This window comes from Ambystoma mexicanum, chromosome 9 (genome assembly GCF_040938575.1).
Source record: "Ambystoma mexicanum isolate Mex_15411 chromosome 9, UKY_AmexF1_1, whole genome shotgun sequence".
In the NCBI taxonomy this organism is placed as follows: domain Eukaryota; kingdom Metazoa; phylum Chordata; class Amphibia; order Caudata; family Ambystomatidae; genus Ambystoma; species Ambystoma mexicanum.
The window spans coordinates 1,485,510,762-1,485,525,007 of NC_090931.1; the positions used below are offsets into that span (position 1 = coordinate 1,485,510,762).

The 14,246-nt window shown below is 49.3% G+C and overlaps 1 protein-coding gene across 5 annotated transcripts in view; it reads right to left on the minus strand.

The window, feature by feature from the left end:
• STK11IP (serine/threonine kinase 11 interacting protein) overlaps positions 1-14,246 on the minus strand; it is a 771,273-nt gene that overhangs the window by 66,627 nt on the left and 690,400 nt on the right. For all 5 annotated transcript variants that reach the window (XM_069616954.1, XM_069616950.1, XM_069616952.1 and 2 more), the window contains exon 25: positions 12,138-12,511. In XM_069616954.1, the coding sequence (XP_069473055.1) occupies positions 12,138-12,511 (374 nt within the window). The remainder of the gene's footprint in view (positions 1-12,137; positions 12,512-14,246) is intronic.

The window sequence follows — 14,246 nt, forward strand, 5'->3', positions numbered from 1 at the left end:
GAAGCTTGGTCATGTTTTTAGTGGAGGTGCCCATGAACAGTGCATTACAGTAATCAAGTCTTGATCCTGTGATAGCTCTGGCAATTGTGATGCAGTTATCCTTAGAGAGGAAGGGTCTGGCCGCTGTCAAGAGTTAGGCATGGTAGGCCGCTGTTGAGGCAATGGCACCAACTTGCATTGTCATCGTTAGATTTGAGTCTAGATAGACACCCAATGTTTTTACTGAGTTAGCCACTGGGATTTTAATGTGGTCGATCATAATGTCACTGAATTGGGAGTCAAGGTTCTTAAGTTTTTCCTTGGAGCCAACCATGAGTAACTTAGTCTTGTCTGAGTTGAGGCATAGCCCAATGGCTGCCATCCATGCTTGAATCATGTTGTATATATGGTTCAGTGTCTTCGAGTCAGTGTCTCCTGTTAGGGTAAGGAGGATCTGGGTATCATCAGCGTAGTTAGTGTACGAGATACACAGGGAGTCAAGGATGAGGAAAAGGGGCCGTGTGAAACTGTTATAGAGGGTGGGCGAGATGCATGAACCTCATGGGACGCCACATAGGATAGTGGTGGGCGAGGCTGAGGCAAAGTCCGAGAAAACTTGCATGGTCCTCCCTTGCAGGAAGGAGGAGATCCAGGCGGTGGCGTTAGGGGAGAAGTTGGCTGTAGTAGATAGGTGATGGCATAGGACTTGGTGGTCAACGAGGTCAAATGCTGCCGATAGGTCTACGAGAAGGAGGAGAGCGGGCTGCCCTGCGTCTCTCGCAAACCTTCAATTTATTTTTTTTAGGTCAAGTAGGGTTGTCTCAGTCCTGTGACCTGGGCGGAAACCTGATTGACGTAGCCCGAGAAGTTGGTTATCCCCAATAAATTGTTGTTCCTGTAGATATGCTGCTTTGTCAAGTATCTTGAGAAGGAAGGGGACCGTGCTGATGGGTTGGTAGTTATTAGGTGAGCAGGGGTCACAGGAAGGTTTTTTGATGAGGGCCGACACAGGCTTCCTTGAGGCAAGATGGGACTTTACTGGTGGCAAAGGAGTGAATAAAAAAATGCTGCAAGGAAGTGGGCGAGATGGCTGGCACAGTCCTTAATGAGTGTGGCTGGGCATATGTCTCCTTTGCTATTTGATGGTTTAATGGATTTCACGATATTGATCAACTCACATTCTTTGATTTCCTTGCATGAGAAGGAGTTTGGTGCTGATAGAGGGGGTGGTGGTATGGAGGAGGGCGGGGGGGGGGGGATGTTGAGTGCTTGTCTACTTGCCTGTATTTTAGTTTGGAGGGTGTTAAGCTTGCCGTTCATCGCAGATTGGATACCATCACACCAGTATTTATCCTTGGTGAAGTTCTGTGATGTTGGTGTAGGGGTCTCTAGGTCTCTGAAAATAGAGAAAATCTCTTTGGTATTTGATTGGGCTTCTTGGATTCTGGTTTCAAAAGAGATGGCCTTAGCATGAATTGGAGCTTTTTTTGTACTCTTTGGCTTTTGATTTGAAATGGAGTTTCGATTAATCTGTAAGTGTGGTTTGCCATAGGGTAAGCACTGCACGTTTCTCAGATCGGAGTACAAGGAGGTCTGGGGTAAACAATGCATTGCTGTGGCTCGTAGGTTTAGCCTTACGTGGTTTAAGAGGCACAATGGCTTTGACTGCTGCTTTGATGACTGTGTTGTAAGATCGTGCTAGGATCTCTGGGTCAACAGAGAATAGGGCCTGAATGCCGGACAGGCTAGGAATGGGAATAGTTTGTCTTTAGTGACTTGCCTAGAACTTCTGGTAAGTGCTTTGGGCAATGTTAGCTCCAGTGCTTGCTTGCTTCTGGCAGTGGGGATGTTGAAGTGAATAGTATGGTGGTCTGACCATGAGATGGGTGCATTATCTGTGATGGTGATAGGGCAGTTGAGCTGGGCTATCCAGTCCAAGAACTGGCCTTGTATGTGGGTGGGTCTAGTGATGGGTGTTGGTAAACCTGAGGGTTTTGAGTGCTGTATTGAGTGCCCTGGCTGCAGGGTCAATAGCATCATTAAGCCCTAGGTTGAGGTCACCCAGTAGGATGGCTTTGGTGGAATGTTTCAGGTTGTCAGAGAGGAGGTCAATGAGGGCTGTTTGGAAGTCACATATGGGGCCAGGTGGTCGGTAGACGATATGTAGCGTGATGGTGCAGTGGTCTGACAGGTTAATTTTAGTGAGCGGGTAGTCACTAGTGTCAATATTGTCTTTGTCTATTTTCCTAATTGCGAGGGAGTCTTGCTATAATGGCTACTCGCCCACCCAGCGTGGTGCAATCGTGTCTGATGATAGTGTATCCTGGTGGTAGGGCTAGGGATAGTGCAGGGCCTGAGGCCTCATGTAGCCATGACCCGGTTATCATAAGGATATCAAGGTCTTGGGAGGAAATGAGGTCATGAATATCTAAGGCATGGGCATTAATAGAGCGTGCGTTAATCAGTGAGCATTTTAGGGGCCGGCTATATAGGGGGCTTTTGGCTTTAGTGGTAGCAGGGGCGATAAGGGGCATGCATGCGGTGGTGGTGGCATTTGTGGTCGATCTAGGGGACCCAACATCATGGGGCGGGTGTGCAGCTGTGGTATCAGTGTTGATTTTGATACTTGGTGTTGCATCAAGGGGAGTATGTGCATCATAAGTATCATTGACATCAAGGGGTAAGAGTGCGGCAACACAAACATCATTGGCATCATGGAGTGAGAGTGTGGCAGCACAGACACATTGGCATCCTTGTTAAGCATTACGTCATGGGGCATAAGTGAAGCATCACAGACATTGGCATCATGGAGTGAGAGTGCGGCAGCACAGACTCATTGGCATCCTTGTTAAGCATTACGTCATGGGGCATAAGTGAAGCATCACAGACATTGGCATCATGGAGTGAGAGTGCGGCAGCACAGACTCATTGGCATCCTTGTTAAGCATTATGTCATGGGGCATAAGTGAAGCATCACAGACATTGGCATCATTGGGTGAGAGTGCGGCATCAGAAACAACATTGGAATCATGAAGTATGAGTGTGGCAGCACAGACATCATTGGTATTAGTGTTAGGCATAATGTCATAGGGCATGAGTGAGGACATAGTAGCAACATAGGTATTGTTAGAGTGTGACACTTAATACGGTATGCGTGCATCATATATTGCACAGGTCTCCTTTTCAGGCATTGGCGTATAGTTCGTGCTAAATCTTCTGTTCGAGGGGCAGGTATGCAGATGGTGGGCTGGTGGAGGCAACCTAGCGCCAGCATGTTTGTTGCAGTATTTAAGAGAGACAGGGTTGCTGGACTGAGGTACAGTGTAGATCCGCGATTGTAGAGTGTGCACGTCTGTTGCTATGCGAGGGATGGTAAGCATGATGTGGCCATGTGGAGATTAGCTTGCTGGGTGTTGGTTGTAGCTCACCTTGGTGCTGTAGAGTGGTGACTGCTCCGGGTGGGTTGCAGGGACTCTCCATTGCGTTGGCTCGGGGTAGCTGTATTGCCTCACAAACCAAAGCGAACAGGGGCAAACAGGGGTGAAGGCCTTTATCCTGACCTTAATCCACCGCCAGCTTCCGCCTGTCGGTGGGGCGGCCTGTGTAATGTTGTGTAAGGTTGCCTAGCTCACGAGAGCCTCACTCTCATGCCATGTTGCGCCGGCCATTTTGGGAAGTCAGACAGCAGCGCGCCGTGGGATCGGATGTCTGAGGGGTGATCCGGAACTCGGGTCAAAGTGAAGGTAAATCCCTGCTTGGGCACGGGCCACTGGGGCAAAGGATTGTGGATCCAAGTGGATCGGATCGTCGTGGCTGTAGCTGCAGAGTGGGTCAGTTGGTGGCACACGAGGGAGATGGCAGTGGGAGACTCACGAGGCAAACGGGTGAAGGCCTTTATCCTGGCCTTCATCCGCTGCCGGCTTCCGCCTGCCAGTGGGGCAGCCTGGGTAATGTTGTGTAAGGTTGCCTAGCAACCGAGAACCTCACTCTCATGCCGAGTTGCGCCAGCCATTTTGGGAGGTGAAACAGTAACACTAAGGGTGGTGTTGTAGGGGGTTGGTGAGGAAGATGGGTCAAGGTAAGGTGGGCCATGGGGATATCAAGGTCTCCCAGGGTCGTCACTAATCCTATATGGGGCTTCCCTCCCCATGAGATCCACCAGCTGAGTACCAACCACAGGGGTACTATCGGGTAGCGTCCTCTCCTCCCTGCCCACCTTTTTTCCATTCAAGCTAGATAAGGGATACAAATTAACCTTTAAAAGGAGCTTTATTTCGTTACTCATTTGAAATGTATGGGTAGTAAACAGATTTGGTAAGTAACTGCTAACAAAGGAAACTGTTTACAGCAGTAATTGTGGCGCCCCTATGAAGATGCCTTTTCTCATCTGCATTTTGTCCTGCTGGTACCCGGCTGCAGAAGGTGAGCAGGTCCCTTGAGCAATTGCTCGAATAGGGAGGGGGTGGCCATTCAACTGTTGCCCATTAGCAGGGCATTAATTGACACAAAGGAAGTGTGAAAACTGCCTCTGAAGAACTAGAGAACTGAGCGGCCGGGATATTTTCTCCCAGCCGCAGGGCCCTCCTGAAAAAGCTGCAGCTTTGAAGTCCCGGTTTCCAGAACTGTGGAGTCCTGTGGAGTGGCAAGCTGCTCCCCCTAACCCTATGGTAGGTACCTTACTGCGCCTACCCCGGTCTCCCAATAAGGTGTTTAATAAGATCAACCCGCTACGATTAAACTATGAGCAATCCTTCCAATACGAAGCAGAGATCCCAAATGCACCAAAACTTTAAAATGATCTAGTATCGCCTCCGTCGTTGAGTCTCGAGCAGTGGTTTGCAGTGCTGAAGTTGAACAAACTTCGTCATCGGCAAACTCCCAAAAATATAGGACGAGTTGATCAATTCTAAAGTTTAGTGCAATGCGAGAAAGGAATATGATAATATGGTCAACGCTAAAGGAATTGTGAGCTCATGCGAGTTTGGAAGTCCTAAACTGCAGCTCTGGTGACAGGCCCCTGAATGTTTCTATTTTGCCCTGACTGGTTAACTACTTTTTCTTAATAACTCATGGGGAACACAAATCCTGTAGATGAACCTGAAAGTCTTTTGGCTTCTCTGGGTTATGTTGCCACAAAAGGTGGCTTGCAGTACACTACTCCATGTGCATTACATTGTGTGGGCCCTGCTGCTTGGTGGCAGGCCATCATGCATAATACAAATGGGCTAAAAGCTTGAGTTTGGCAACAATCAATGAATTGGTGGCTGCCAAAGGAATGCATCCTTTTGATTTGGAGCAGAGAAGGCACGCCCCTCCCAAGTGTTCTATTCATCCATACCTTGGTCTTTGAGCAAAAGCTGAACCTAGTGACAAACCCTGTAATTGAAGAAGCTGCCAACCCAATCCCCAATGTCATTGAGGATTCAATGCCAACTGTGCCTGGCCTGGAGGGATAGCTCAGAGGCAACAAGTTTGTCTTGGAAGCAAGACAACGCAGAGCAACACACGTTCAAATCCCGGTCCTGCACATTTAGAGACTGGTCTCCAGTTTTAAGCACGCTATAAAGGATGAATTAAAACAAACCATACAGACTGAACTTCTTTTGGTTTCTTCCATTTCAAGCTTAACAGCATGTTTCAAAGAGGCGTTTACCCCTCTTTCCTCTGTATTACTCCTACCCTGGTGTCCTCTGAAGTCTCTTAGTTTTACTCTTTATTCAAATCTTAACTTTAAAATTCCTATCTCTTGCTGGTCTCACCCGTGACTTGTACAATTTACTCTTCCACGCGAGATAAAAATCTTTTCTTTACCTTCCTCATATTATTGTTCTGTGGTCTTGTATTATTACCTGCATGGGGGTAATGCCATCTTCACAGGTCCGCTAGCTTTGACCCGATCTCTTAAAACTGCTGCTAGGCACTTGAACATGTGAGTATGTCACCAATACTTTAATTTCTCTCCTCTGCCCCCGGCCCTCACCCCATTCACTGATGAAAACCTTTCAAGATCTGTTGCATAAACTCCAAGGCTCTGGTGGTAAAAGGTGTGACGAATCGAGGGAACTCGTCACTTCTCCCCAAGAGGGAGCCTTACCCCTGTCCCTGTGCGGCCAGGGAGGTGTGCCCGCTCTGCAACACCCTCCCTAGTGATCAAGGCAAGTGGGACCTCAGAGGAAGAGACTCCTCCTTAGGGGACAAGGAGAGCCATTCCTGTGAGGTACGGTCTGAACCAAGGCACATGATAGCATATTTGGGACTGTCTCAAATATCAAATACTTTAAACTACCACAACCTGGTGGAAGAGAAAGTTAAACTATGCAGCTCTCTCTTTGGGGAAATCAGCATTCCACTGTGACGTGTGGATTCAAGGAGGAACACTTGTTACTCCCGATGATAAAGCGAGCAAGAGGATCGCAGACTGACGCAGGGGAGGTCCCCGGGAAATGTATCACCAGCGGGAGGAAGAGTCGCCACCAAAAGCGGAATCCATGAAATCCAAAACTGCTGAAGGCCAGCGATGATGAACATTGATAGTTCGGAGTGAGAAGGAGACGAGAAGCAGAACCAACTGGGGTCGGATAGTCACTGGTGACGTGACCATGAATTCGGAGAGGTGGGCAGGTGGAGTGGGGAGCGTTTAAGAGCTGGGGGGTTGGAGTTTCCCTGGGCAAAGGCGAGTGCTAAGGGGAGGCAAGGTGGACAAGTGCCAGCGGAAAGCAGGGAGAACAGGGAATGAAGAACCACATACCAAGTGCGAGGAAAGGGCTGGATGAGCTCAGTAGGGGTGCAGGCCCCGCCAGATTAGTACAGGGGGGGAGGGAGCCCAGTAGGGCATATGCAGATTTGTGGGGGTGCCAAGGGTAGACCGAGGTGCTGTGGTAGACTGAGCGAGGAGCGCCTGGTGCCCTGTATGAATCAAAAGGAAACCAGGCAGCCAGTCAAATGCGGCAGAGGGGGTTGTTAGGAGTGAGGGGGAGAGGGAAGGAAGAAGAGGAGAGTCTTGAGAAGCTTCCGGAACTCAAGCAGATCCGGCTCAAGCCTGAGAGGGGCAGAGGGGCCATTCCAGAGGAAGGCTACTGCGGAAGAGAGAGATCCAACCCCATTCTCTGCTTGGAAAAGCGTCTGATCTACAGAGAGTTGGAGCTAGAAGACCAAAGGGCTCTAGGAGGGAGGTATTTAGGGAGAGAGAGTTTGATGCAGCAGGGCCCCGGGACCCAGAAAGCCTTGTGGATGATGCAGTGGGTTTTGAACTTGATCCTCGCAACAACCTGGAGTCAGTGGAGAGATTTCAGGGCCTGAGAGATGCAGTCCCTGGGCTTGAGGCCAAGGATAAGTCTCACAGTCCTAGTCTAGATTACTTGAAGGGGGCGAAGGGAGGATTTAGGAAGAGGATATTGCAGCAGTCCAGAGGACCAGAGCTCTGGAGACATGCATTTATGGGGGAAGGTGAGGAAAGGGAGAATGCCCCTGAGGAGGAGCAGATGAAAGTGGGCCATCTTGGCAAAGTCCCCGATTTGAGGAGAGAGAGGAGTCGAAGAGGACACAAAGGTTTTTTGCCTCACAAGAGGGTGAGGGGGCTCATGGAGGGCAGCCAGAGCATAGGAGGGAAGGAGGGAGCGGAGGTCCAAATGAGAAGGATCTCAGCCTTACTGGCATTAAGGCAGAGATCATTAGCAGCACACCATGCCTGAATAGCAGTCAGGCAGTCAGGAATGAGGGAGGCAGAAGAGGGTGCAGTGGAGTGAAGCTTGAGGGAGAGCTGTGCGTCGTCCGCATAACACTGGAAGTGAGGAGAGAAGGCAGAGATCAAATGTGCTAGAGGGGCAATGTAGATGTTGAAGAGCCACAGTGAGAGGATAGAGCCCCAAGGAACGCCGCAGGTAGAGTGTGTGATGGGGGGGAGAAAAGGCCCCAGTTGAACCTGGGATGGTCAGTCAGAGAGGAAGGAGGTCAACCAGTCCAGTGCCAGGTCTGTGATGCCAAAAGTATCAGAGAGCCGATTTATAAGGGTGGCATGATTGACCGTATCAAAGGTAGAGGAAAGGTCAAGAAGGATGAGAACAGAAGTAGAGTTGGAAACGGGATTTGAGAGCAAGTCATCAGGGGTATTCAGGAGTGAGTGCAGTTTCTATGCCTCTGGATGCTCTGAAGCCAGACAGGTGGTTGTGGAGACAACCAAAAGATTCAGTGTGGTGAATCAGCTGGGAGATGAACAGCTTCTCTAAGGGTTTACCGAGGAAGGGGGAAATGGAGATAGGGCGTTAGTTAGCCAAGTAGCAGTAAAGAGAGCCAGTGGCAAAGAAGTGATTGCGGAAATCAGCCAGGGCTGGTGCAGCGAAGGCAATGCTGTCTTTGTTAGTCCTGCAGGAGCAGGGGAGCACCTGATAGAAAAAGTATGTTTTCCTATGCTTTTCCTTTGTCTGTTTTGTGTTTCTGATACCCCACATAACCTGAAGAGTTGCGTCTTGGCTGCTTGACCACAACTACCCTAGACGATCAGGGGACATTCAAGGGGGACCAAAGCTCCCTTAGCCTGGCCAGGGAGAACCAAAAGGTACAGTGACTTTAGAACATCCTCCCAACAGCTTCTCTCTACGTTGTAAGGGTCCAATTACAGAGACTCCCCCTTTGCTGATGGCACCAAAATTCTTATAACCAACATACAGACCACGGTATAATGACGCAAGTCTCCAGGAGACTCAAGAATGGGGTTATGTAAAAGCATGCTGCACTTTTCCACAATTATCCGGCTCCAAGACTCTCACCATGCTCTCCCCGCCCAGGCGCTTACATTCAAGCCCACCGGACCTCCCTGCTCGAGAGCCCACACCATGCTCTTTCTGCTTGTGTGCACACACCCAAGCTCCAACCCCGTGCAGAGGCCCACATTCAAGTTCCCTTCGCTCAGGCCATGCTTCCAAGCTTCCCCCTCCCCTCTGCGGCGGCACGCATCCAAGCACCCCCACACCCAGGGGCACGCATTCCAGACCTCCTCGCCCGCTCGTGGACTAGCATCCAAGCTCCCCCCCGGCTACGGGGCACACATCCAAGCACCCCCCCCCCACTCGGAGGCACCCATCCAAGCTCTGCCCGCGATCTGGGGCATGCATCCAAGCCCCCCAGACCCTTTCTGGGGCACGCATCCAAGCCCCGCCCGCTTGGGGGCACTCATCCAAGCTCCCCACGCAAAATATTATTTCCTAAGGGATTTCATCCACTTGTGGTTGTGTGGATGTTAAGGTTTCATGCTGGTAACATCCACTATTTGTTGCCTGTTTTGGTGTGTTGGATGGTCGTCTCTCCCAGTCTTTTGTGAACAGAACAATATCAGATGGTCACACTCTGCGACGCAGAGTGTTATTATGTGGTATGTTGAACATTGTGTTGGTGGAAGGGTTTTATTGCACTTTCTGTGATGTCTTTGGTTGCAAGTTGGGAGCGGTGCGGGAAGTTTTAGTGGTTGTTGCACCACCATTATTATTTTCTCTCATTTCTGCCTTTGCTCTTTCAGCCTATCCACTTCTAGTTTAGTTAGGGTGTTGTCACACTGTTAGGTCGGCAGGCGCTGTAATTCTATATTTTTCGGGGAGTGAGTTATTGCTCCATTGTAAGTCAGTATTTGCTTAGTAATTTCTGGTGAGATCTAGGGGTGAGTCCCATGTTAAAGGCATGGTCTAGTAAAACATTTTATTTAAAAAATAGATAGGCAACATAAAAAAAAAAAAAATACTAGCATTCTCTTTTTTAAAACTTCCTATGTACATTTTTGAGCTATTCAAGCTCAAAATTGGCAAAAGCAAGCACATGGGCGCATCCATTTTGTGAAATGGATGCCCTCCTGTGCTGGCTTTTGCGGCACTAATGAAGGAAAAGCCAGCCAGCTGTAGTAAACAAAAGCTACCGCTGGGTGGCTTTCCCTTCATTAGTGCTGTACGCGGAGGACGGGGACCGGAGACCAGAGCAGGAAAGCTGCAGCTGAATCTCGGTAAGTGCTATTTATTTTTTAAAAAAATAAGCACTAGCTGCGTTTTTTTTTCTAAGTTTTCCGGGCTGGAGGAGCCCGGAAAACTTAGAAATAAAACCGCAGCTTTAAAAAAGTTGCATTTATGTTTGCGGTCGCTTTTGAAGCGACCGCAAACAAATACAACGTTATTGTGTTTGAAAACGCTGCGGTTTTTCTTTCCAAGTTTCTCAGGCTCCTCTGGCTCGGAGGAGCCTGAGAAACTCGGAAAGGAAAAACCGCAGCGTTTTCCAACACAACCGCGTTGTGTTTCTGCCTGAATCTGCTTTCCCATTTGGGGCTCTCGGGCAGCCCCAAATGGGAAAGCAGATTCAGGCAGAAACAACGAAGCATTGCGGAAAACAACCGCGTTGTTTCTGCCTGAATCTGCTTTCCCATTTGGGGCTCTCGGGCAGCCCCAAATGGGAAAGCAGATTTAGGCAGAAACAACGCAGCATTTAGCATTTCCCATTTGGAGTTCTCCGGAGAACCAAAGTGATAGCCACAGCAGGCAGAAACACAAAACGCGGTTGTGTTGGAAAACGCTGCGGTTTTTCTTTCCGAGTTTCTCGGGCTCCTCCGAGCCGGAGGAGCCTGAGTAACTCAGAAAGAAAAACCGCAGCGTTTTCCAACACAATAACGTTGTATTTATGTTTGCGGTCGCTTCAAAAGCGACCGCAAACATAAATACAACGTTTTTAAAGCTGCGGGTTTATTTCTTAGTTTTCTGGGCTCCTCCAGCCCGGAAAACTTAGAAAAAAAAACACAGCTAGTGCTTATTTTAAAAAAAAAATAAATAGTACTTATCGAGATTCAGCTGCAGCTTTCCTGCTCTGGTCTCCGGTCCCCGTCCTCCGCGTACAGCACTAATGAAGGGAAAGCCACCCAGCGGTAGCTTTTGTTTACTACAGCTGGCTGGCTTTTCCTTCATTAGTGCCGCAAAAGCAAAAGCCAGCACAGGAGGGCATCCATTTCACAAAATGGATGCGCCCATGTGCTTGCTTTTGCGAATTTTGAGCTTGAATAGCTCAAAATTTTACATGGGAAGTTTTAAAAAAGAGAATGCTAGTATGTTTTTTTATGTTGCCTATCTATTTTTTAAATAAATTTTTTTACTAGACCATGCCTTTCAATTTCACCACAAGGTAACCTTGTGTGCCTGTGTGGTGCATACTACGGAGGCATGTTTTGTGTATTGAGACCTTTCCCGTGGGCGTCTGGGATATTGTGTGCAAGTCAGTGCAGGGCGCTGGTTGTCTTCTTCATTAGATGCCTTGATGTGTGGCTTGGCCTGTGTCCCTTGAGGGGAACGGGGGTTGTGGTTTGGGCCTAGTGTGTGATGTCATGGCTGAGGTCATTGTCAGAACCCAGGCTGCATCTTGTGAACCAAGTGTTCTCCAGGAGTCCGTTGGAAGGTGACTGCCTGGGTGGTGGGTGCCGGTGCATTGCTGTCCCTTATATGTCATCTAGGAGTCTTCTCCTATCTGTAATCCTGAGACCGCACTGAGATGCAGAAGAATAAAGAACCTGCACCCTTACATGCACGCTGTGTCATTTCTGTAACCTGGCACTGCCCCTGTGTCGACCACTACAATGGTCTGCATGCAACTGTGCTAACCTATTAAGACACTTGGTGTTTTTTCCTTTTCCAAGGTGCCTTTAATGGTTTGTAATGCTTGCATGAAACAATCAAGACAAACAGTAAATAAACGTATTTGTTAATTCCATCCAAGATACCGCTACACACACAAGCTCCTACATGCTCCAAACTCCAGCACAAACCAAGCTCCCGCTCCCCCAAACTGTTGCTCTAACCTAACATCAGCCCGTGGATATGCACTCTACTTTTGCTCTACTCTAGAGCCCACTATATCCACAATTCCAAAGTGTCCGGTATCAGTATCAAAGCTTTCACTGATCTAAGGATAAGACTAAAGAGCCCTCTAACCCAGGTAACCCAAAGCCTTGTACCCAAGATCCTCGTTCACTCCCCCGCCCCCAAACACCAGGACTCCCAAGCAGACTCACTGTATCTTGTGCGCACTCTTGCATGGATTTTTCAGATCTCCCCCTACACCTCACACCTGGGGGAATTGAGGCATTGGGGAACACGCTATATGCAGCACTGCACATGACCAAGTCACACGGCAATACTGACCTCATCATAGAGACGGATCTGCAAATGGCAATCGGCCGTCCGGAAGAGGTGAACAGAACTGATGCAGCTGATGGACTGCTTCTCCTTCACGCATGCTTCTCCCCCGGATGGATCGCTGTATGAGCTGGTGGCTTCAGAAACGTGGGACAGAGAATACATCCATTGGTGCGTCTCTTCCAGCAGGTACAAGTTGGAGCCTGCAACGATTAGTGTAACTGGGGAGCCTTTGAGCACACCCTGGATCATGGCAGTGGCCAGCGCCATACCCGCTGCCCGGGGACAATCCATAGAAGTACAGTCCATGCCATCAGATGCACAGGTCTCGGGGACTGTGGAGGCATAGCTCTCAGCGGCAGCAGGCAAGCCAGGACCTTCTACAATATAAAAAGAATGAGTCAGATGAAACAGAGGGAATTCACCTCAACTTGTTTAGAGCGCAACCAAGACCGAGAGAGAGAGAGAGAGAGAGCGAGAGAGCGAGAGAGCGAGAGAGCGAGAAAAGAATGAGGTTCATGGATAGTGGCTCTGTGAGGGCAGGCCACAGTACTGAATCAAAGATGCTGCTGCAAATCAGAATGGACATTACTGGATGAACAGCTAGGAGGGACTGAGTGAATATGTGTAGGTTACCCACAGCATTAATGTGTTTGCAGGCCCTTACTATCTGCCTGCTCAAAGCTGACAGCATTTGGGTAGGTTTCACAGTGGGTAATTTGGGCAGCTCGAGGTGGGCGATGTGGCAGACACAGGGTGGGGGCTACTAGTTGGGTGGTCTGGACAGCTGTACTACTGGGTGATGTGAGTAGTGCGATGGGCAGATTTTACTGTGGATGATATGAGCAGGTGTTGAAGTGGGCAATGTTGCAGAACCAGGGTGGGGAGGTTTTCCTGGGTGATATGGACAGCTGTTCTACTGGGTGATGGGGATAGTGTGACGAGGCGTTTCCACAGTGGGTGATTTGGGCAGCTCTTCTACTGGGGGATGGTGGGACAGGCAGGTTTTACAGTGGGCGATGTGGCTGACCCAGGGTGGGAGCGGTTATCCTGGGAGATATGGGCGGGTGTTTTACTGGGCAATGTGAATAGTGTAATGGGCTTACCTCGGCAGATATGGGCATGACTTTCTACAGGTAATGTAAGCGGGTCTTGTGATGTGGGAAGGTTGTATCTTGGGTGATGTGGGTAGGTCTTACCTTGGGTGATGTGGGCATGCCTTTCTACAGGTAACAGGTTTTGTGATGTGGGAAGGCCGTACCATGCGTGATGTGGGTAGGTCATTCCTTAGGAGATATGGGCATACCTTTATACAGGTAATGTAAGCAGGTCTTGTGATGTGGGAAGGTCGTAGCTTGGTTGAGGTGAGCATGCTATTCTACAGGTAATATAAGCGGGACTTGTGATGTGGGACTGGCTGTACCCCGAGTAATGCAGGTAGGTCTTACCTTGGGTAATGTGGGCGTGCCTTTCTACAGGTAATTAAGCAGGCCTTGTGATGTGGGTAGATCTTACCTTGGGTGATGTGGGCATGCCTTTCTACAGGTAATGTAAGACAGTCTTGTGATGTGGCAAGGTCTTAGCCCGAGTGATGCAGGTAGGGCTTACCTCGGGTGATGTGAGCATGTCTTTCTACAGGTAACTTAAGCAGGTCTTGTGATGTCGGAAGGCCGTACCCTGTGTGATGTGGGTAGGTGTCATTCAACATTTTAGCCCCTTCTGTACTACGTGGTCCATAACACATTGCTACATTCCTTCCAAGGTACTCACAACATGGCTGACGTTAGTGGGTGACTACCGCTCTAGCGTTTCTAGGAGTTTGCCAGTTCCTTGAAAAGAGACGCCCCCACGGTGCTTCACGTCTCAACGCTAACTTCCCAAACTTCGGCAAGTGTGGTTGTACTTTCCTTGTGCTCATACTTTTACTTTCCAGGTTCTGTGAGCCCCTCCTCTACCCTAAACTGTCTTTTCAGCGCTCTCGTTCCTAGGGCCTTGCCGCCCGTGGCGCTTATTCCTTACCGCCCTTGTACTTGTCCTGGTTCCTTCCTGGCTTCCTTCCTCCCGGGACTCTGCAAATTATTGCTGTTCCTCCCTGGAACTGAATGCATACTCACC